The 23767-nt window shown below is 44.5% G+C and overlaps 1 protein-coding gene across 2 annotated transcripts in view; it reads left to right on the top strand.

Annotated features, from left to right (window-relative positions):
• CDC7 (cell division cycle 7) overlaps positions 1-23767 on the top strand; it is a 308046-nt gene that overhangs the window by 157683 nt on the left and 126596 nt on the right. The window contains exons 5-7 of one of the 2 annotated variants that reach the window (XM_063939919.1): positions 1319-1461; positions 1943-2159; positions 15875-15970. In XM_063939919.1, the coding sequence (XP_063795989.1) occupies positions 1319-1461; positions 1943-2159; positions 15875-15970 (456 nt within the window). The remainder of the gene's footprint in view (positions 1-1318; positions 1462-1942; positions 2160-15874; positions 15971-23767) is intronic. The other variant, XM_063939920.1, reaches the window with a different exon arrangement.

The raw sequence follows: 23767 nt of genomic DNA, 5'->3' as shown, positions 1-23767 counted from the left end.
GCCTGCAGCACTCTAGCTTCTGTGGAACTACACATCCCAGCATGCCCTACCACAGTTCTGCTATTAAGGCATGCTAAAACTGAGGCAGGGCATGCTGGGATGTGTAGCTCCACAGCAGCTGGAGGGTCACTGGTTGAAGACCCATGGCCTAATGTATACCCAGCATTAGAGGAGAGAGTCAGTGTGGCCAGCAGTGATTAGACCGCATTGGGTGCAGAGCTGCGGTTGCTTAATGCGGACTCTTCTGCACTGCTGCCAAGATGGGGGCTGCTGTTCAGTCATCGGGACACTAGAAGAGAAGCCGCGGCTACCATGAGCCTCAGTTGCTGATTTTATATTGCAGTCTTGGCTGCCCTGCAGCAGCTGGACTGCTTGATCATTATGGCCAGCAGTGATGAGGACATATACTGGGGCGGAGCCTGAGACTGGCAGCTGCCCAGTATGTGTTTGTGACTGGTTGCATCAGATGCGACTTTGCCATGCAAGTGGTAATACTTCTGCTATGACTAGTTCATCTTTCGTGTCTCCACCTTCTACTCTCTTGAGCCTACTCATGCCGCACAGAGATGATGCCTCTAATGGAAGCTTTAACATTGGTGGATGACAATGTTTCTACCTTACAGTAGCCATGTACATAAACTGAAATCCTACAGTGATGCTAGTAACAGGTTGAGTGTGATACAAAAACAATTTTCTAGTGTAATTTTTTTTTTTTTTTTTTTTTACTATATGAGCATACTGTATAGATAACGCTAGTCATTGTAAGATCTTAAAAAAAAAAAAAAAAAAAAAGTGGATATTCCATTTAAGGCCTGAAAATCTCTTCAATCCCACAACTACCTCACGGGGATATCCAATTAGCCCCGGCAATTTCCGTCCGAAAACGGGGCTGTTTCACACGAAATTACACAGGTTTTACTGAACCTTTGTGTTTTTGGGTGAAAGGGGCTTTATATTTATATATATATATATATATATATATATATATATATATATATATATATATATATATATATATATATATATATATAATTTTTTTTTTACAGGCGATCCATCTGGATAGTCTGTAAAAAAAAAATCAAAAAAAAAATCGGTGAAACATCGGAAAAAAGTCAGAAAAACAGCCGAAAATGGCCGCTTTTCGGACACGATGTTTTAATGGGGATAATTGGATGTCCCCAATATATGGTACATTGTAGAGAAGCCTATGGTGTAATTCTGTAACGTTGATATTGTTTCTATTTAATTTTTTTTTTTATGTCAAACCCTTGAACTTGTTGCCCACTGAGCTGATTTGTATTGTTTTTGTTTATTGCAGAATATTTTACCTACACTCAGCTTTCAAGAAGTGAAGGACTACATATATAATCTTCTGAAAGCTCTTAAACGAATCCATCAATTTGGTATTATTCACAGAGATGTTAAACCGAATAACTTCTTGTACAACAGGAAGCTGAAGCAGTAAGTATTATAATGCATATGTTACAGTTTCTTGGTGTATATGTATCAAACCTCACCATGGAGTTTTCTTACCCTATTGGATGAACTGTATTTTTAGTTGTGATTACAGTACATATTCCATGATCTGTCTCTGCTATCCCATACAGCCTCTTTAGGAGTGGTGACCTTCACATATTTCATACTCTCAATAAATAAAAAAAATTTACATCAAATTTTGGTTAAAAAAAATAATTCTCATGCATTCTGCAAGTGACCAGTTCTCTGCTATTGTCAGAATCATACTGGCTTACTACAAATATCAGGCTTAAAGCATTCTCAAGAAGAATAAACAGCAAAAACCAATCATTCATTTAACACCTTTTTATGGAAAAAACTATTAGGATGACTCCTGCTCTTTAAGGAGAGTATGTAATTTAAACAATGAAGATCATTAATTTTCCAGAATTCTGTAAATTTTCGGTTGTATTTTCTTTCTTTTTAGGTATGCTTTAGTAGATTTTGGATTGGCGGAAGGAACGTCTGATACACAAGTAGAACTTCTTAACGTCCTTCAGGCTAAAAAACAGGGGAGTTGCTCGCAAAGTAAACCTCACACAGTTTCAGGAAACATCCCACCAGTACCTAGAGAAGTAGTTCTTCCATCCTCCTCAAAGCAGTCTGTTAAAAGGCGGTGGCCACATTTTCAGATAAATCGAAAGGTTCTCAGTCTTTTCCTTCTTTTATTAATGCTCGGATATCAAAGCATGAATAGTTTGACTTCGGCTAAATGTATTTTCTGATTACTGTTTCTCCGGCTGGGTCCACAGGTTATCCACAGGATAACATTGGGATATGCTGGAGCGACAGCGGAAATGGCACCAAACAGTCACAAGCTTTCTGGCCTCCCAGGATGCATTGGGGCTTCTCCATATAATCCCGCCCACTGACTCTGTCAAATCAGATTTTTGTTTGGTGCGGCAGGAGCCGGACCATGGTCACAGGGCTGCAGTTAATAGCAGCCTGAAACTTTTTTATTTTATTTTTATAGTCTTACTATGTTTTTTTTGAGTGACTTTTCTTAACAGCATCTTAAATGCATGCTAGAAAGAGTCACTCCAACAACTCTCCACCGGGTCGCAACAACACTTAACTTCGCGGTATAGTGCTGTCTCGACGGGCGTCTGTGTCTGTTGATTCTAGCAGGCCCAGCAGACGTAACCAGGCTGTGGCCGGAGCATGGGGAGAAGGTAAGTCAATCGGTTTCCTCTTACTAGGGGTCCGGACACAGCTTCACTGTATTGGAGGAGACTACAAACAGTGGTTGATGCGCCGCCACTCTTAAGTGTAACAGCGCTATGCTTTAGTGATCATAGGCGCCAGGACTAGGTGAGGCCGCGATCCTTAGAGTTTAAGTCAACGGGGGGAGTTGGACGCTCTCCTGGCCGCCCCTCCCCCAAGTTCATGACCAGTTTCCGTGCGTCTCCCGTCCATGAACTTATGACCTCACTTCCGGCTCAGATGCTACCACGAGAGTACTTGGTCGCAGCTTAGACACTGCGATGGTGTACACTAGACTTTCCGCCTAGACCCGGTCGCAGACAGGAGCGTCTGCATATACTTATCGGTCAATGAGCGTCTGTGTCCATTAAAGAGTGTCTGTGTCTCTCATCAGTCATCAAGAGCGGCAGTGTACACTAGTAGCGTCTGAATCCACTCAGCGTCTTGTGAGCGCATTGATGGATATGGAAGTGTGGTGAGTCTCCCTGTATCCCAATGTATGGAGAAATGGGTTATATAGTACTAAAAATTCTCTCTACTTGTTAGTATGAATTGTTAATTTTTGCTACATATTGCATATGAGGCCTGTACATTACTGTTTTCTGCAGGATATATCTGAAAAAACTGGTTAAACAGAAATATAATTGTCCCATTTTTACTTGTAAGTAATTTTTATGGTTGATTGTATTCTCATATGACAATGTCTAATATTTTAACGTGACTGACTGCTAGTATGTGTGCTGACTTCTATATGTCTGTCAGTATTGTTTCTGAACCACAAATCGGGTACACTGATTGTGGTCAGATTGATATCACTTCTATATCTATATAAGTGATTTTCAGTCACAAAAGAGAGTAGTATTTGTAAAAATTGATTATTTACTTTGTCTGTGAGTGGCAAATGTGATTAGATACTTTATCAGGGCCCTACACCCTTAACATGTTTATCTGGTATAGTGATTTTGCATGGAATAGACTAGTATCTTACTTATGAGGGGCAACGCCCTGCAAGAGGGGTGTGGTCGCACAGACCTTGTCTGCAATTGCTGGCAGATTAGCACCTGCAGGAAAGGTTACACTATTAACCTATACATGCAGCTCCCTTCTTATGGTTTCAGCAGCTTTTACAAATAGCCAGGCTATTAAAACCAGGGTAGATACATCCATGTTACAGACTACACAAGATGAATTCAAATACCCCATATGATGATCAGATATAGCTAACCTTATTGATGCATGAAGGCTATTCTGTCTCTGGAAGAATCAGCCAAAGCTGTGTCAAAATCTAAGGCACCTGTATTTAAACAGTGCTCCAGTGATGCAATGGCAGTGTGTGGTACTTATAAGACTGTATCTGTTGAGCAATGCTAAAGGTTGTGAGTTCAAGCCTGGCTTGGAGCTGTTTTAGGGATTCTTACTATCCCTTTCCAGCTGCGGACTGTTAAAAAAGAGAAGTTCCTCCTAGAGTAGATGCACATGTTGTTCGACTTGTGCGTAAATCTATTTTACTATTGCCGTCTACTTCACTAAATGATGTCACCGATAGAAGAGTAGATAGTTTCTTTAAAAAAAAAAAAATTCTCTCTCAGGGGCAGTGACAAGGCATGCTATGGCTTTAGCCTGGATGGCAAGGGCAATGGTAGAATGGGGGAGGAACTAGAGAATGGCCTCTCCCCTCCTACCAGGGAGCAGGAGTCTTATCTAGGCCGTATAAGACAAGCTGCGCAATATTTGAAGAAGCAGCAATTGATATGGGTACGATTGCTTCTAAAGCATCAGCCTTGACAGTAGGCGCTTGTAGAGCAGTTTGGCTACCACTTGGAAAGCAGATGCAGAATCTAAGAAAGCTCGGGAAGCATTGCCTTTCATTGGTAATATATTGTTTGGGAAACAATTGTCAAATATTCTAGAATCGGAAGCTAAATCCAAAAAAGTCATATTTCTTGCTAGTTATAACCCTAAGACTAGGGGTTCAAAATTTCGGCCATTCTGATGGCAAAGCAAAAGCTAAAGAGGAGTCTAAGCAACCCCAGTTCAATAGATCAGCCAGGGGTAGGAAGCAATTGGCTAGTAGAAAGCCAGCTTCCAAACCTGAACAGAAGCCACCAGCCTGAGGAGACGGGCCTCCGCCTGGAGGATTCCAGGGTTGGGGGCCGACTCCTCCTTCATTTTGCACACATATGGTAAGAGTCGATGATAGATGCTTGGGTGTAGAATGTGGTATCTCTCGGCTATGGGTTCCCATTCAGGAGGCAGCCTCCTCAAAGGTTTTTTTGCACCAGCCCGTCTTGTATAGAGTCGAAGGCCAATGCCCTGCAAGAAGCAGTTCAGAAATTGCTTTAGTTTGGTGTGATTATCCCGGTACCCCTATCACAATGGGGACAGGGTTTTTACTCCAATCTATTTTTGATTCAGAAGCCAAATGGGTCATTCCGACCAATTCTCAATCTCAAAATGTTATACAAATACATTTGGATTCCAAGGTTCCACATGGAGACGTTACGCTCTATAGTGTTGGCTATGGAACCGGGAGATTACATGGTATCTCTGGATATACAGGATGCTTACCTACATGTGCCTATAGCAAGGTCTCATCAATGTTACCTCAGGTTTGCCATCCTCCAGCAACATTTTCAGTTCCAAGCCTTGCCCTTCGGGCTAGCAACAGCACCCAGGGTGTTTACCAAAATTATGGTGGTTATGGCAGCTTATCTCTACAAGCAGGAGATAAGAATATTTCCATACCTCGATGACCTTTTATTCCTAGCACATTCGCAGGAATTACTTTTGTGCCATCTTCAACAGTCAGTAGTTTGTCTACAAAGACACGGGTGGCTCATAAACTGGGAAAAGTCGTCTCTGAATCCGTCACAGCGGATGGTTCATTTGGGGGCCATATTGGATTCAGGTCTACAGAGGGTTTTCTTACCAGAGAAAAAGATAGCCAAAGTGCAGGTCATGATTCAGGAGTCGTTGCACACTCAGACAATGTCAGTCCATGCAACAATGCGACTGTTGGGTCTGATGGTGTCAACCTTCGACATGGTGGAATATGCACAATTCCACTCCAGACCTCTACAGCACCTTATTTTGACCAAATGGAACGGAAATCATCAGATAATAAAAAGACAGATGATAAAGTTTCCGGTAAACGTAAAAAGGTCTCTAGCTTGGTGGCTACAGAGGGACCATTTAAACAAGGGGAGACCCTTCTGGATAAAGGAATGGCAAGTCCTGACAACAGATGCTAGTCTTCAGGGCTGGGGAGCGGTGCTCGAAAGCCTTTGGTTCCAGGGAAAATGGACCATAAGGGAAAGTCGCCTGCCAATAAATCTGTTGGAAATAAGGTCTATTTTATATGGCTCTAGTTCAGGCAAAGGACAGTTTGCAAGTAAGACCAGTCCAGATCCGCTCAGACAATGCAACAGCAGTAGCGTACCTCAATCATCAGGGAGGAACTCACAGCAAAAGATTGATGGAGGAAGTAACTCACTCACTAAGGTGGGCAGAGCTCCATCTTCCAGCATTGTCAGCAGTGTTTGTTTCAGGAGTACTGAACTGGGAAGCAGTTGGTCTCAGTCGACACACCATTCAGGAAACCGAATGGGCAGTACATCCAGAAATGTTTCAGACCATAGTAAACAGATGGGGTCTACCAGAGAGAGATCTCATGGCATCTCGTCTGAACAACAAAGTTCCATTATACGGATCGAGAACAAAGGATCCTGGAGCGATCCTTGTAGACGCACTGTCAGTGAATTGGAAGTTTCATCTGGCATATCTGTTTCCTCCAATCTCCCTGTTACCCAGGGTAGTGAGAAAAATAAAGCAAGCAAAGGAAACCATAATTGGCATTGGTACACAGATCTACTAAGGATGTCTGTGGAAGCCCCAATACTGCTCCCTAAACGTCCAGATCTACTAATGCAGGGTCCTTGTTATCACAGCCATCTGGATCGTCTGTCTTTGACGGCGTGGCTATTGAGACCTCTATCCTAGAAGTTAGAGGATTTTCAAAACAATTCAAACTATGCTTAGAGCAAGAAAGCCTTCTTCAGCTCGTATTTATCATCGAATATGGCAAGCGTATATTCATTAGTGTAGTGAAAAAAGTTTGAATCCAAGATCTTTTAAAGTATCCAGGATTTTGGATTTCCTTCAAGCAGGATTGGATAAGGGATTGAAAGTAGCTTCCTTGAGAGTTCAAGTATCAGCATTAACTGTATGGTTTCAGAGAAAGATTGCTGACTTACAGGATGTGCGTACTTTCTTTCAGGGAGTTGTACATATTCAACCTCCATTTATTCCTCCTGCAGCTCCCTGTGATTTGAATCTGGTTCTTAAAATTCTGCAGGGACCTCTGTTTGAACCACTTAAGAGAGCAGATCTTAATTGGTCAACGGCTAAAGTGCTCTTTCTACTGGCAATGGAGTCAGCTAGAAGAGTGTCAGAGGAGGACTGTCGTGTAAGTCTCCTTTCCTAAGTTTTTTTTTCCAGATAACCAGATCTAGTTCTGAGAACTGCCTTATCTTCCGAAGGTGGTTTCAAAGTTTCACCTTAACGAAGAGATTGTAGTCCCAGCTTTTCAGGTATCGGGACTTTCTGCGGGAGAAGCGTCGCTGGACGTGGTCCGAGCATTAAGAATCTACATAGATCGTACTAGTGCCATCAGAAAAACAGATTCTCTCTTCATCCTCTACGGATTTCATAGAAGAGGATGGCCTGCTAGTAAACAGACGCTGGCAAGATGGCTCCGAATTTTAATATCAGAAGCTTATTCTCGTGCAGATCTCCCTACTCCGGCTAATGTCTCTGCTCACTCTACACGTAAGGTAGGTCCTTCATGGGCAGCACAACATGGTGCTTCAGCAGAACAGATTTGTAAGGCAGCCACATGGTCTTCCATTAACACTTTCATTAGACATTATGCCATGGATACTTTTGCCTCTCATGACGCTAAATTCGGGCGAAAGGTTCTCCTGTCTAATCGGGAGCGTCCCCACCACTAAAACTGGCTTTGGGAATCCCAATGTTATCCTGTGGATAACCTATGGACCCAGCCGGAGAAATATACCATTATGGTAAGAACTTACCGTTAATAACAGGATTTCTCCTATGTCCACAGGTATCCACAGGGGTCCCACCCTGACGCACCTGATTTGAGGATCTTTACAATCACTAAACCTCTTCCCTCTTGCATGGAAGGGTGTGCATGTGTGTTCATATCGCCTGAATAGGTTTCTACCTGATGCTCCTGCCTAATTGCTGTGGAAATAACTGATTTGACTGAGTCAGTGGGTGGGATTATATGGAGAAGCCCCGATGCATCCTGAGAGGCCAGAAAGCTCGTGACCGTTTGGTGCCATTTCCGCTGTCGCTCCGGCATATCCCAATGTTATCCTGTGGATACCTGTGGACATAGGAAAAATTCCGTTATCAACGGTAAGTTCTTACCATAATGGTATATTTTGTTGGGGTTGATTAAAAACTCTAAAAATAAAAAACACTTTATTATTTAGGTGTAAGTCGGGATGTTTTAAATATTTCTGGATTATTATTTTTGTTACAGGAGGAATGTACTTTTACAAGAAGGGACTTTAGTTTAACCACATAAAATCATATTTCATAAGTTTTAATGTTATTTCAAAACAAATTTGTAAACTTCTGTGCAAACATTGGTCACCCTGTCGGACCATCGATGATTGGACTATCGCAACTCTATATTATACTGGAAGCTCTTTGCAGCGTCAAGAAGCCACTCAGAACGTGAGGGGTTGCTTTTTAACATTTCCTCAGCAGCTGCTTATCTCTGCAGCCTAGGAGTAGTGATCTGCAACATGGCAGGCACTGGGTGGAGGTAATCGGGAAGCAGAGGGACTGTGGGGTCCTTCTGACAGCGCCAGCTGCTGGAAGAATCCCTCAGCAGCCACACAGTGATTTTTCTGATTGATCACATCAGATGCGACCATGTCAGGGAAAGCTCAGCTATGACAGGCAAGTGGTTTAAGGCAGTGAATGATGGAGGAGGCAAAGGGGAGAGATTTAGAGAAATAGTGCAAAAGTTGCTCATAGCAATAAATTGGCTTCAAACTGTCATTTTCTCCGGCAGGGTCCACAGGTTATCCACAGAATAACAATGGGATATGATGGAGCGATAGCGGATTGGCACCAAACGATCACAAGCTTTCAGTCCTCCCAGGATGCAACGGGCTCGTCCATATATCCCCGCCCACTGGCTCATGCAAATCAGTTTTTTGTTGGGTGCGGCAGGAGCCGGACCATGGTCAGAGGGCTGCTGTTCTTGGCAGCCCTAAGCTTTCTTATATTATTTTTATAGTCTTACTATGTTTTTGAGCGATCTTTCTTAACAGCGTCTTTTATACGCATATTGGAAAGAGTCGCTCCAACAACACTCGCCGGGTCGCAACAATGCTTACCCATGCATACAGTGCTGTCTCGACGGGCATCTGTGTCGGATATACTAGCAGGTCCAGCAGACGTTACCAGGCTGTGGCCGGAGCACGGGGAGAAGGCAAGGCATCGGTTCTACGTAGTCGGGGAATACGGACACAGCCGCACTGTATTGGGAGGAGACTACCAAACAGTAGCTGATGCGCCGCCACCACGGGTGCTCCAGCGCTAGGCCTTGGGGATCATAAGGCACCAGGATTAGTATGAGGCTGCGATCTCTAGAGTTGATGTCAGTGGTGGGGAGTTAGATGCTCTCCTGGTTGCCCCTCCCCCCAGTTCATGACCAGTTTCCGCGAGTCTCCCGCCATGAACTGATTGCCTCACTTCCGTCTCAGATGCTACCATGAGGGGTCTCAGTCGCAGAATAGGCCTCTGCGTCTGTGTTCACTAAGCGCTACCGCGAGTAGACCCGGTCTCAGTACAGGCGTCTGTATGACCAATGCGTCTGTATGCACAGTGCGTCTGTGTCCACTTAAGAGTTCCCGGAGCGGCAGTGTACACTAGTAGCATCTGGATCCACTCAGCGTTCGCTAACGTATTGATTGATCTTGGAAGTGAGGTAAGTCTCCCTGTATCCCACTCTACATGAGTACGGGTTATACAGCACTAAATTTCGATCTACGTTTTGTCAGTATGAATAGTTAAATTGAAGTGCCTATTGCATATGTCTGTGTATATGCAATGTCTGTGTACATTACTGTGGTTTTGTTCGCATTGCGTCTGAATACTTTAAGATCTGTATAAAACAGAATTCAGTAATATGTACTCCTACATACTTTAAAATGTGTTTGTAGTTGATTATGTGCTCATATGACTAATATATAACGTGACTGACTGCTAGTGTGATTGCTGACTTTAATATGTTTGTCAGTTGTTTCTTCTGATCCTCAATGCCGGTGCATGGGTAGGGTCAGATTGATATCCCTTTGGAAGGTTAAAGTGGTTACAGTCACAAATTGTGTAGTACACTGTGAAAGTGCGGGTTATTTGTGTCTAAGAGCGGCAAAAGTGACAAGGGTACACTCACAGCAACACCAACACTAATATCATGTTTGTCTTGCAAAACTGTATTATCCTCTCAGGATCTGGTACAGGATGGTTTATGTGCAAATTGTTTTGCGTTTCAGCAGATTACAAGGCAGATCCCTGTTCAACGTCAGGTACAGATAGATCCATCTTGGGCGATGTTTGTGCAGACCTTGTCTAGTATAGCTGAACGGGTAATTCCTACAGCTTCACTACCTGGAATGGGGTACACTAATAACCCATACATGCAGCTCCCTACGTACGGTATATCATTTCCCTCACCAGCTTCTCCTAAAAGACAAGCTGATTAACTAAAGTGTAAGTAAACGGTCAACTTCACAGGCTACACAGGATGATTCATTGGACGATGAAAGCTCTTTATACTCTACTTTGGCATACGAAGAACAAGTAGAAGGGCTCGGCTCTTTGGATATAGCTGAGCTAATTAGAGAATTAAAGGCCATTCTATCCTTAGAGGATTCAGCAGAGCCTGTGTTAAAACCAAGGCACCTGTATTTAAACGGCCCAAAGCAGGTAAGACTGAGTTTCCAGGGTCAGACCAGCTTACGGAAATCATGGAAGAGGCTTGGGCTACACCCAGTAAAAAAAATATAGAATTCCCCAAAAATGGGATGCCAATTATCCTTTTCCAGCTGGGGACTGTTTAAAATGGGAAATGGCTCCCAAAGTAGATACGCATGTCATTCGATTAGTGCGGAAATCTATATTGCCTTTGCCTCAACGTCACTGGATGATGTCACGGATAGGAGAGTGGATGGTTTTATGAAAACCATATTTTCTCTGTCTGGAGCAGTCATAAGGCCAGCCATGGCTTCAGCTTGGATGGCGAAAGCAGTTGCTGCCTGGAAGGAGGTGCTGGAAGACTGTCTTTCAGCACCTTCAAGTGAGCAAGAATCATATATAGCTCACATAAAACAGGCTGCAATATTCTTGGAAGAAGCAGCATTAGATATGGGCACTATCACCTCCAGGGCATCAGCTTCAACAATAGCTGCTTGCAGAGCACTTTGGTTACGTACATGGAAAGCTGTTTCAGAATCTAAGAAGGTTCTGGAATCTTTGCCTTTTACTGGAAGCATTCTGTTTGGTAAAGAATTGACAGATATTCTGGAGTCAGAAGCAGACTTCAAAAAGGTAAAATTTCCTTCCACATATAACCCCAAATGTAGGTGTCCCGCTTTTCGGCCCTTTGGTCACAAGGAAAAGGAAAAAGTGATCGTAAGCAGCCCCAATACAATAAATTTGGTAAGCGGAAAAAGCAATGGGCTACCAGAACGCCAGCCTCAAAACCAGACAATAAGCCATCAGTTTGATGGTGTGGGCCTCCTCCTGGGGGACCCCACGGTAGGGGGCCAACTTCTTCAGTTTGCACAGATGCCTGGGTGCAAGAAGTGGTATCTCTAGGTTGTTTTTTTCTTCAAGAAGCATTCTCCTCAAAGGTTCTTCTGCACCAGCCCATCTCGGATAGAGACGAAGGCCAGGGCTTTGCAAGAGGCAGTTCAGAAACTGCTTCAGTCAGGAGTAAGCATTTCAGTACCCCCTGCACAACGAGGACAGATTTTACTCCAACCTGTTTTGGGTTCAGAAGCCAAATGGGTCATTCCGGCCTATTCTCAATCTCAAAATGCTGAACAAGTATATTTGGGTCCCACGGTTTCACATGGAGACGCTACGCTCCATAGTTTTGGCCATGGAACCAGGGGATTATATGGTATCCCTAGATATTTAGGATGCTTACCTACATGTTCCTATAGCACTGTCCCATCAATGCTATCTCAGGTTCACTATCCTCTAGCAGCATTTTCAGTTCCAAGCCTTACCTTTTTGGGTTAGCCACGGCACCCAGAGTGTTTACCAAAATCATGGTGGTTATGGCAGCTTACCTTCGCAAGCAGGGGATAAGAATTTTTCCATACCTCGACGACCTGTTAATTCTAGCACAATCGCAGGAAATGCTCCTGGACCATCTCTAACAGACAATAACATGTCTGCAGAGGCACAATGGCTCATAAATTGGGCAAAATAGTCTGTAGTTCCGTCACAACGGATGACTCAATTGGGGGCTGTACTGGATTCAAGTCTGCAGAAAATAATTTTACCAAGGGACAAGATATCCAAGGTACAGTCAAGGACTCAGGAGTTGTTACACAGTCCAACAATATCAATCCACGCAGCGATGCGACTGATGGGTTTGATTGTGTTAACATTCGACATGGTAGAGTATGCACAATTCCACTCAAGACCTCTGCAGTGTCTGATTCTGGTCAGATGGAATGGAATACATCAGGCAATAAAGAAACAGACTATGGTACTTTCACACAAGGTAAGAAAGTCTTTAGCCTGGTGGCTTCAAACATCCCATCTAAACAAAGGGAGACTCTTTTGGATATCAGATTGGGAGATCCTGACAACAGATGCCAGTCTTCAGGGCTGGGGAGCAGTGTCTGGAAGATTATGGTTCCAGGGACAATGGACTGCTGAAGAAAGTTGCCTGCTAATAAATCTGTTAGAACTTTGGGCCATATACATGGCACTGATTCAGGCAAAGGACCTTCTTCAAGGAAGACCAGTCCAGATCCGCTCGGACAATGTAACGGTGGTAGCGTACCTCAACCATCAGGGAGGAACGCGCAGTCAAACAGCAATGAAGGAGGTAAGTCGCATATTAAAATGGGCAGAACTCCATTTTCCAGCATTGTCTGCAGTGTTCATTCCGGGAGTCCTAAACTGGGAAGCAAATTTCTCAGTCGACACGTTATTCAAGCAAGCGAATGGGCTGTACATCCGTAAGTCTTTCAGACTCTAGTAGACAAGTGGGGTTTGGCAGAGATAGATGTCATGGCGTCCCATCTGAACAACAAAGTACCCGTGTACGGTTCAAGAACAAAGGTTCCCAGAGCGATCTTTGTGGACACACGGTCAGTGAAATGGGATTTTCATCTGGCGTATCCGTTTCCTCCGATCATCCTGCTACCCAGGGTGGTGAGGAAGATAAAAGAAGCAAAGGGTGCCGTGATTATAATAGCTCCGGCTTGGCCCAGAAGGCATTGATACACAGATCTGCAGAGAATGTCAATGGATGCTCCACTTCTGCTCCCTCAACGTCCAGATCTACTAATGCAGGGTCCTTGTTACCACAGGCATCTGGATCGACTATCGTTGACGGCGTGGCTCTTGAAACCTCTATCCTGAAGTCAAGCGTGTCCTCACAACAGGTAGTTCAAAAAATGCTCCGAGCAAGGAAACCCTCCTCAGCTCGCATTTATCACTGAATATGGCAGGCCTATATTCATTGGTGCAGTGAAATAAATATGGACCCGAAATCTTTCCAAGTTTCCAGGGTCTTAGATTTCCTTCAGGCAGGAATGGAAAAAGGTTTGAAGGTATCTTCCTTGAGAGTACAAGTATCAGCATTGACTGACTGGTTCCAAAAGCAAATTGGCAATTTACAGGATGTGCATACTTTCTTCCAGGGAATGCTGCACATTCAACATCCCTTTGTTCCTCCTACAGTGCTTTGGGACTTTAGTCCTGAAAGCCCTTCAAGTCGCTGCATTTGAACCACTTAATAAAGTGGATCTTAAATGGTTGACAGCTAAAGTTCTCTTTCTACTGACTATGGCATCAGCTAGAAGAGTATAAGATTTAGGAGCGCTGTCTTGTCGTTCTCCTTTTCTGACTTGCTTTATCCAGATAAAGCAGTTCTAAGAATTAGATCTGGGTATCTTCCGAAGGTGGTGTCTAAATTCCAACTTAATGAAGAAATTGCAGTCCCGTATTTTCAGGTATCGGTACATTCTGCGGGAGATGCGTCGCTGGACGTAGTCCGGGCATTAAGGATCCACGTGGATCGTACCAGTGCCATCAGAAAGACAGATTCTTCATGGGCAGCACAAAATGTTGCTTCAGTAGAACAGATATGTAAGGCAGCCAAATGGTCTTCCATTAACACATTCATTAGACATTATTCCTTGGATACTTTTGCCTCTCATGACGCTGAATTCGGGCGAAAGGTTCTCCTGTCGAATCAGGAGTGTCCCCACCACTAAATTGCTTTGGGAAATCCCATTGTTATCCTGTGGATAACCTATGGACCCTGCTGGAGAAATATACGTTATGGTAAGAACTTAACGTTGATTACGGTATTTCTCCTAAGTCCACAGGGATCCCACCCTGACGCACCCGATTTGAGGATCTTTCTACTCACATGCACACCCTTCTGTACAAGAAGGAAGAGGTTTAGTGTGTTCTTCTCGCCTGATTAGGGCTCTACATGATGCTGCTGCCTAAATGCTTTGGAATACAACTGATTTGCCTGAGCCAGTGGGCGGGGATATATATACAAGCCCGTTGCATCCTGGGAGGAGTTTCAGTTAAACCTGGGTGTTTTCGCGTCCACGGTCCCTTTTTCGCATGGGCTAATTGCATAGCCCCCGGGGATACAATTGCCATGGGTGATTGGATACCCCCTAAGTGGCAAAGTAAGAAAATCCAGTTATCTGTATGGATTGGTGACTTCAACATAAAGTTAAGATGGGTTCAGTATGATTTCCCGATAGACTGGATGCAGGTGGTCAGAATACCGACAACTGCATCCCGTCCATCAGAATCCCGACCGTCCCCTCTAAAGTACCCTAACCCTCCCTCGTGGATTCTTACACCTAACCCTCCGGGGTGGTGCCTAACCCTCCGCGGTGGTGCCTAACCCTCCTTTCTCCGCTGCCTAAACCAAACCCTCTCAGCTTGATGCCTAACCTCCCCTTCTATATGCCTAAACCTAACCCTCCCTCCCCGGTGCCTGACCCTAACCTTCCTGGCCCTGCACCCTAACCCCCCTTCTCCTTCCTAAACATAACCCCTACGCGGCAGGACGATCGGGCTGTTGGTATTGTGACTCCTGTATCTTGTGCGGCGCTGGTACCAGCATCTGTATATCGACCGCCAGGATCCCATCTGTCGGGAAGTTATCTGCTTCCCATTAAGATGTTTATATACCCCGTTTCAGACAAGGAAATTAATTTGCCAGGACCACTAGAAGATCCTTGTAACCAGTGTTACTCCAGCATCTAGAGTTGTGGTTATTTAGTAACTGCTAACCACATCTAGTGTACAGTACCATCTGTAATAGAATTTTTATTATGCACTAATTAATGTAGAGATTGGAAATTGTCTTTCTTATTCATACTTTGCACCTTCTCTGGGGTTCCACAGAGAAGTCAAACTAAATGAGGGAGATCATGCCTCTGTATAGATCACAGATAGGTGAAATGAAAATGAGGGGGGTGGCCACGAAGGACAACTAGAGTGAAAGTGCTTGATTTTGTTTATGTCCTAGATTTAACATATGGATGTTTTTGTTGTAAAGAAGTCCTTAGGAATTCCAGTTTTGCAGTTACCAAACTTTGTTGTCTGTTAAGCATTCTTTAGTATGTTGGATATATGAGTTCTGTGTACTATGTATTTGTTGCTTTTAATTACTCCTGTCTAGACTGTGTACTTACACATGGAATGGGTCTATGAGCCTAAAACTATTCATGCAGCTGTTCTGCTTTTATTTCACTCCCTAAATATGCTGTTATCTTTTGTAAAGTGTCTCGGATAAAATTCTTATTGTGCTCTATTTGGATGGGTTCTCTAGGAAGGAAGGCTTGGCAGTTCTCTACAAAGGACTGTGTTTGGAGAGAAGAATTTTAATGTTCAGAGTCCTGTCACTTTGGAAGTCAACACTACAAAAGTAAGAAAATATATTTATGTATATTAACTCACCTTGTATGTACAGTAATATTAAGCTTGTCTATTATAGGAAGGTGCTCTTGGAACCTCCCATGGAACTGTATACACTTATTTTTCCTAAATATAATAGTTACCCTCAATTACAATGAAATGTAAGCTTTAAATGTTACTCTGTCAAGAAAGAAAATCTTCTATATAAATGGAACATAGTGGAGTAAAATAAACACTAACTTATGTTGCACCAGGTTGAGTGTTCCTTGGTAAGTGGAGACTCCCCACAGAAGATGAAGTGGTGGATAGGGTGTATTTATGACTGTTCCTACTTGACAGGAAGATGAATATTTAATCTTGCAAAGGTACTTTGATTCTTTGGCAGTTCTGAGTTGCCAGAGTTGAAGGGCCTAAATGAATTTGCTGTGGTAATTAAACACAGGCTATTTGGTCAGCCGGGTCTATTCGATTGCAGCCTGCGATAAAGCCCGCAGGCTGCACTTAACACGGATTTCTGTTTTAAACCTGAAGGAGGATCAGCAAAAAATCCATGGCAAGTACCTTTCTTGCGGGTTCTGCAAGCGCGTTAACCCATAGCTCTGGGCACTTATCACAGAACCCATGCGTTAATGCGCAGTAAATTAATGAGACCAATTAAATTTGGGCCCATGTCTTTCTCATAACTTTATTGTAACCTTTTTTCATAGCCTGAGTAACGGGGTAGTCACCCTGGGGCAACCACACATAGAGGCAGATGTATTAAGCCTGGAGAAGTGATAAAGCAATGATATGTGCAATATGATAACGCACCAGCCAATCAGCTCCAATATGTAAATCGACAGGAGCTGATTGACTGGTGCGTTATCACCTTGCACATATCACTGCTTTATCACTTCTCCAGGCTTAATATATCTGCCCCATAGCTACATCCCTAGCATGGGAGGCACTGACGCATCTGATCTGGGGGTTCTGTATAGCACAATGTGAAATGGGGCCACTACAGTGTGTTTTCTCTTGCGTCCTAGAGGATACTGGGGTTCCATTTAGTACCATGGGGTATAGACCGGTCCCTTGGGAACCATGGGCACTTTAAGAGTTTAATAGTGTGGGCTGGCTCCTCTCTCTATGCCCCTCCTACCAGACTGTTTAGAAAATGTGCCTGGAGGAACTGGTTACAGCTAGGGGAGCTCCTAGGAGTTTTTCTAGTTTTATTGTTTTTCTAAGAGTGTTGGGTACAGGAAGGCTGCTGGCAACAGCTTTCCTGCTTCGTGGGAATTTTTTTTGGGGGGAGGGGAGTAGGAATTAACTCTAGAAGTTAATGGTTCTCTATCTCCGCTGTCAGGATACTGAGCTCCTGAGGCGACCGCTCACTCCCGCAGCACGTCCGCCACCCCCTAACAGAGCTAGAAGAAAATAGGATTTTGGTACTTACCAGGTAAATCCTTTTCTTTGAATCCATAGGGGGCACTGGAGTACTCTTGGGATATGGACGGCTTCCGTAGGAAACAGCACTGAATATTTAAATTTAGAACACTCCACCCCTCCATATCCCCGAGTACCTCAGTGTTTTTTACTGAGCTGAACAGGAACTATAGAGAGGTTGACAATGGAGTATTACATATAACATAAGACAATAACGAAGTTGACACATAATGTTACTGACAACTAAACAGTTGACACCATAACCAGCACTTGATAATTTGAACCAGTCGGTGAGAGTGTGTTACCATAAGATCCTCAGAACTCACCACAAACTAGGTAAAACTGCTCTGGGTTGGCGTCCAGTGCCCCCTATGGATTCAAAGAAAAGGATTTACCTGGTAAGTACCAAAATCCTATTTTCTCTGGCTGGGTCCACAGGATTATCCACAGGATAACATTGGGATATTGTCGAGCGACAGCGAAAATGGCACCAACACGGTCACGGTCACGAGCTTTCTGGCCTCCCAGGATGCATTGGGGCCTCCACTATATAGTCCCGCCCACTGACTCAGTCAGATCAGTTTTTTGCTTGGTGCGGCAGGAAGCCGCATGGTCACAGGGCTGCTGTGAAAGCAGCCTCAAGTTTTCATTACTTTATTTTTATAGACTTACTGTTTTGGTTTGAGCGACTTCTCTTAACAGCGTCTTAAACGTGTATTAGAAAGAGTCGCTCCAACAACTCCCCACCGGGTCGCAACAACGCTTACCTTCGCGGTACAGTGCTGTCTCGACGGGCGTCTGTGTCGGATGTTCTAGCAGGTCCAGCAGACGTTACCAGGCTGTGGCCGGAGAATGGGGAGACAGTGAGTATATGGACTTCCTCTTATTAGAGGGGTCAGGACACCGCTACGCTGATTTGGTGGAGACTACAAACAGCGTGTTGATGCGCCGAACATCTCGAGTGTGACAGCGCTACGCTCCGGGGATCATAGGCGCCAGGACTAGGTGAGGCCGCGATCCTGGGAGTTTAAGTCAACAGGGGGTTTCAGACGCTCTCCTGGCCGTCCCTCCTCCGAGTTCATGGCCAGTTCCCGCGGGTCTCTCGTTTCATGAACTGAATGACCTCACTTCCGGCTCAGACGCTACCACGAGGGTACTCGGTCGCAGCTTAGACGCTGCGGTTGTGTACACTGGATATAGACCCGCCCAGACCGAGTCGCAGGCCTTTAGTGTCTGCATGCACGTGGAGTCGCTCAGCGTCCGTGTCCGTTGGTGAGCGTCCGTGTCGTTATCAGTTACCAAGAGCGGCAGTGTACACCAGTAGCGTCTGAATCCACTCTGCGTCTTTCGAGCGTCTTTGCTTGGATATGGAAGTGTGGTGAGTCTCCCTGTATCCCGCTCCCTGGAGGCAGGGTATACAGTACTAAAAATTCCTTCTACTTCTTAGTGTGCACTGTTAATTTTTAGTACCTATTGCATATGAGACCTGTATATTACTGTGTTTTCTGCATGTTATGTTGAAAAAGAACCAGTTAAACAGAAGTACAAATTTCCTACTTATGTATAAGTTATTATGGAGGTTGTATTCTCATATGACAATGTCTAATGCTTTAACATGTGACTGACTGCTAGTATGTGTGCTGACTTTTCTGTGTAATGTCAGTCCTGTTCTGACCCTCAAATCAGGTGCACTGTGGTCAGATTGATTTCACCTCTATATACTGATTATAGGGTGTGGTTCAGTCACAAAATTGTGTAGTCAATATCAGAAAAAATGTCTGTGAGCGGCAAAAGTGATGAGGAGAATTTGTCAAGCACTCCTACAGCCCTAACATGCTTATCTTGTAAGTCAGGGGTAATTGATATGATTCAATTGGTCACTTATGAGGGTTTGTGTGCAAACTGTTTCGCTTTTCAGCGAAGTAAAAAACAGGAGTTAGTTCAACCTCCAGTAGAGCCACCATGGAATATGTTCGCAAAGACTCTGTCTTCAATAGCGGACAGGTTAGCTCCAGTAGCACCACCTCAGGGGTTAGGTTACACTATGAACCCATACATGCAGCTCCCTTCCTATGGTTTGGTTCCAGTAGCCTCTACAAGCAACCAAGGGGTAGGTAAGACTAAGACAGATACGTCTGTATGGCAGACTACACAAGAGGATACATCGGATGATGATGCGGAAACAATAGATTCAACTCCGTATGATGATCAGTCGCAGAGCTTTAGTTCAGATGATGTAGCTGAACTCATTAATGCAGTAAAGGCTGTGCTTTCTCTGGAAGAACCAGCCAAGACAGCGTTAAAAGCAAAAGCACCTGTATTCAAACGAACAAAGTATAAGATTCCTAGGAGATGGGATTCTTATTATCCATTTCCTGCTGGAGATTGTTCGAAGAGAGAAGTTCCTCCAAAAGTAGATGCACATGTTCTGCGACTCGTGCACAAATCTGCTTTGCCACTGTCATCTACCTCTTTGAATGATGTCACAGACAGGAGGGTAGAGAGCCTATTGAAAAATATTTTTTCTCTTGTGGGTGCAGTGGTAAGACCTGCTATGGCTTCGGCCTGGGTAGCAAAGGCAATGGGCGAATGGATAGAGGAACTAGAGAATGACATCCCCTCTCCTACTAGGGAGCAAGATGATCGTCTTTGCCGTTTAAGACAATCTTCCCAGTATTTAGAAGAAGCAGCCATTGATGTAGGCACTGTTGCTTCTAAAGCTTCAGCCCTGGCAGTAGTCGCTCGCAGAGCAGTCTGGCTACGGACCTGGAAGGCAGATGCGGAGTCCAAGAAGGAATTGGAAGCATTGCCTTTCATGGGTAATATATTATTTGGAAAACCTTTATCGGATATCCTAGAGTCAGAGGCTGAACGAAGAAGGTCAGATTTCCGGCTACCTACAACCCTAAGTCCAAGGGTTTAAAATTTCGCTCATTTCGCTGGCAAAGCAAAGCGAAAGGTAAAGAGGAGCCTAAACAACCCCAGTTTAAAAGGGGTAGGAAGCAGTGGGCTAGCAAAAACCCAGCTTCCAAACCTGAACAGAAACCCTCAGCCTGAAGAGACGGGCCTCCGCCTGGAGGATTCCAGGGTTGGGGGCCGACTCCTGCAATTTGCACACACATGGCAACAGTCAACAACAGATGCCTGGGTGCAGAACGTAGTATCTCAGGGGTATGGGTTCCCATTCAGGAGGCAGCCTCCTCAAAGATTTTTTTGCACCAGCCCGTCTCGTATAGAGTCGAAGGCCAATGCCCTGCAAGAAGCAGTCCAAAAATTACTGCAGTCAGGTGTGATTGTCCCAGTACCTCCATCACAAAAGGGACAGGGGTATTACTCCAATCTGTTTCTAATCCAGAAACCAAATGGGTCATATCGACCAATTCTAAATCTGAAGATGTTGAACAATTACATATGGATCCCGAAGTTCCACATGGAGACGTTACGCTCCATAATGTTGGCTTTGGAACTGGGAGACTATATGGTATCTCTGGATGTGCGGGATGCTTACCTACATGTGCCTATAGCACTATCACATCAGTGTTACCTCAGGTTTGCCATCCTCAAGGAACACTTCCAGTTCCAAGCTCTGCCCTTCGGGCTAGCTACAGCACCCAGGGTGTTTACCAAGATCATGGTGGTTATGGCAGCTTGTCTGCGCAAACAAGGGATAAGGATATTCCCATACCTAGACGACCTATTAATCTTAGCACAGTCGCAAGATTTACTGTTGAGCCATCTCCAACAGACGATAGTTTGTTTACAGAGACACGGGTGGCTCATAAATTGGGAGAAGTCGTCCCTGAATCCATCACAGCGGATGGTTCATTTGGGAGCCATATTGGATTCAGACCTACAGCGAGTTCTCTTACCAGAGAAGAAAATAGTCAAGGTGCAGGTCATGGCTCAGGAAGCGTTGCAAGCCCAGACAATGTCAGTCCATGCAGCAATGCGACTGTTGGGTCTGATGGTATCAACGTTCGACATGGTGGAATATGCGCAATTCCACTCCAGACCATTGCAGCATCTCATTTTTGACAAAATGGAACGGAAATCATCAAACAATAAAGAAGCAGATGATAAAGATTCCAGTAAATGTAAAAAGGTCTCTAGCATGGTGGCTACAGACAGACCATTTAAACAAGGGGAGACCCTTTTGGATAAAAGAGTGGCAAGTCCTGATGACAGATGCCAGCCTGCAAGGTTGGGGGGCGGTACTCGGAAGCCTATGGTTCCAGGGAAAATGGACCGCAAGGGAAAGTCGCCTGCCGATAAATCTGTTAGAAATAAGAGCCATTTACTTGGCCCTAGTTCAGGCAAAGGACAATCTACAAGGAAGACCCAGTCCAGATCCGCTCAGACAATGCGACGGCAGTAGCATACCTAAATCATCAAGGAGGGACTCACAGCAAGAGTCTGATGGAGGAAGTAACTCCCATTCTAAAGTGGGCAGAACTCCATCTCCCTGCATTGTCAGCAGTATTTGTCCCGGGTGTACTAAATTGGGAAGCGGATTTTCTCAGTCGGCACACCATTCAGGAAACCGAATGGGCACTACACCCAGAAGTGTTTCAGACACTGGTGAACAGATGGGGTCTACCGGAGATAGACCTTATGGCGTCTCGTCTAAACAACAAAGTTCCGAGGTACGGATCAAGAACAAGGGACCCAGGAGCAGTCCTGGTAGACGCACTGTCAGTAGAATGGAGGTTTCAGCTGGCATATCTGTTCCCTCCAATATCTCTGTTACCCAGAGTAGTGAGAAAGATAAAACAGGCAAAAGGAGCAATCATTCTAATAGCTCCAGCTTGGCCAAGAAGGCATTGGTACACAGATCTGTGGAGAATGTCCGTGGAAGCACCGATACTGCTCCCTCAACGTCCAGATCTGTTAATGCAGGGTCCTTGTTGTCACAGTCATCTGGATCGCCTGTCTTTAACGGCGTGGCTGTTGAAACCTCTATCTTAGAGGCTAAAGGATTTTCAAAGCAAGCAATCCAAACCATGCTTAGAGCAAGAAAGCCTTCTTCGGCCCGTGTATATCATAGAATATGGCAAGCCTATATTCATTGGTGTTCTGGAAAAAATTACAATCCAAGAGCCTTTAAAGTAGCTAGAATTTTGGATTTTCTGCAGGCAGGATTGGATACGGGGTTGAAGGTTGCTTCCTTGAGGGTGCAAGTCTCAGCGTTGACTGTATGGTTTCAGCAGAAGATTGCTGACCTACAGGATGTACGTACTTTTTTCCAAGGAGTAGTACATATTCAACCTCCATTTGTTCCTCCTGCAGCTCCCTGGGATTTGAATTTAGTTCTTAAATTTCTCCAGGGTCCTTTGTTTGAACCACTTGAGAGAGCAGATCTTAAGTGGTTAACGGTTAAAGTTCTTTTTTTACTGGCAATGGCGTCAGCCAGAAGAGTGTCAGATTTAGGAGCATTATCATGTAAGTCTCCTTTCCTAAGTTTTTTTCCAGACAGAGCAGTTCTCAGAACGAGATCTAGTTATCTTCCAAAGGTGGTGTCAAAGTTTCACCTGAATGAAGAGATTGTAGTCCCAGCTTTTCAGGTATCGGGACTATCTGCGGGAGAAGCGTCACTGGACGTGGTCCGGTCTTTAAAAATCTACATAGATCGTACTAGTGCCATCAGGAAAACAGATTCCCTCTTCATCCTCTACGGATTCCATAGGAGAGGTTGGCCTGCTAGTAAACAGACGCTGGCGAGATGGCTCCGAATGGTAATATCTGAAGCTTATTCTCATGCAGATCTCCCTATTCCGGCTAATGTCTCTGCACACTCTACACGTAAGGTAGGTCCTTCTTGGGCAGCACAACAGGGTGCATCAGCAGAACAGATATGTAAAGCAGCCACATGGTCTTCCATAAACACATTCATCAGACATTATGCCTTGGATACTTTTGCCTCTCATGACGCAGACTTCGGGCGAAAGGTCCTCCTGTGCAATCAGGAGCGTCCCCACCACTAAAATGGCTTTGGGAATCCCAGTGTTATCCTGTGGATAATCCTGTGGACCCAGCCAGAGAAATGAACGTTATGGTAAGAACTTACCGTTGATAACGTGATTTCTCTTATGTCCACAGGTATCCACAGGGATCCCACCCGGACGCATCTGATTTGAGGCTCTAGACCAGGCATTCCCAACCACGGTCCTCAAGGCACACCAACAGTGCAGGTTTTAGTGATATCCAGGCTGCAACACAGATGGTTAAATCAAAATAACTGAGCTACTAATTAAGTCACCTGTGCTGAAGCCTGGATATCACCAAAACCTGCACTGTTGGTGTGCCTTGAGGACCGTGGTTGGGAATGCCTGATCTAGACAAACACTAAAAACCTCTTCCTTCTTGTATGGAAGGGTGTGCATGTGTG

This window comes from Pseudophryne corroboree, chromosome 9 (assembly GCF_028390025.1).
Source record: "Pseudophryne corroboree isolate aPseCor3 chromosome 9, aPseCor3.hap2, whole genome shotgun sequence".
Classification (NCBI taxonomy): Eukaryota; Metazoa; Chordata; class Amphibia; order Anura; family Myobatrachidae; genus Pseudophryne; species Pseudophryne corroboree.
Note: the sequence above shows the minus strand (reverse complement) of the source record. Positions and strands in the feature narration are given on the sequence as shown.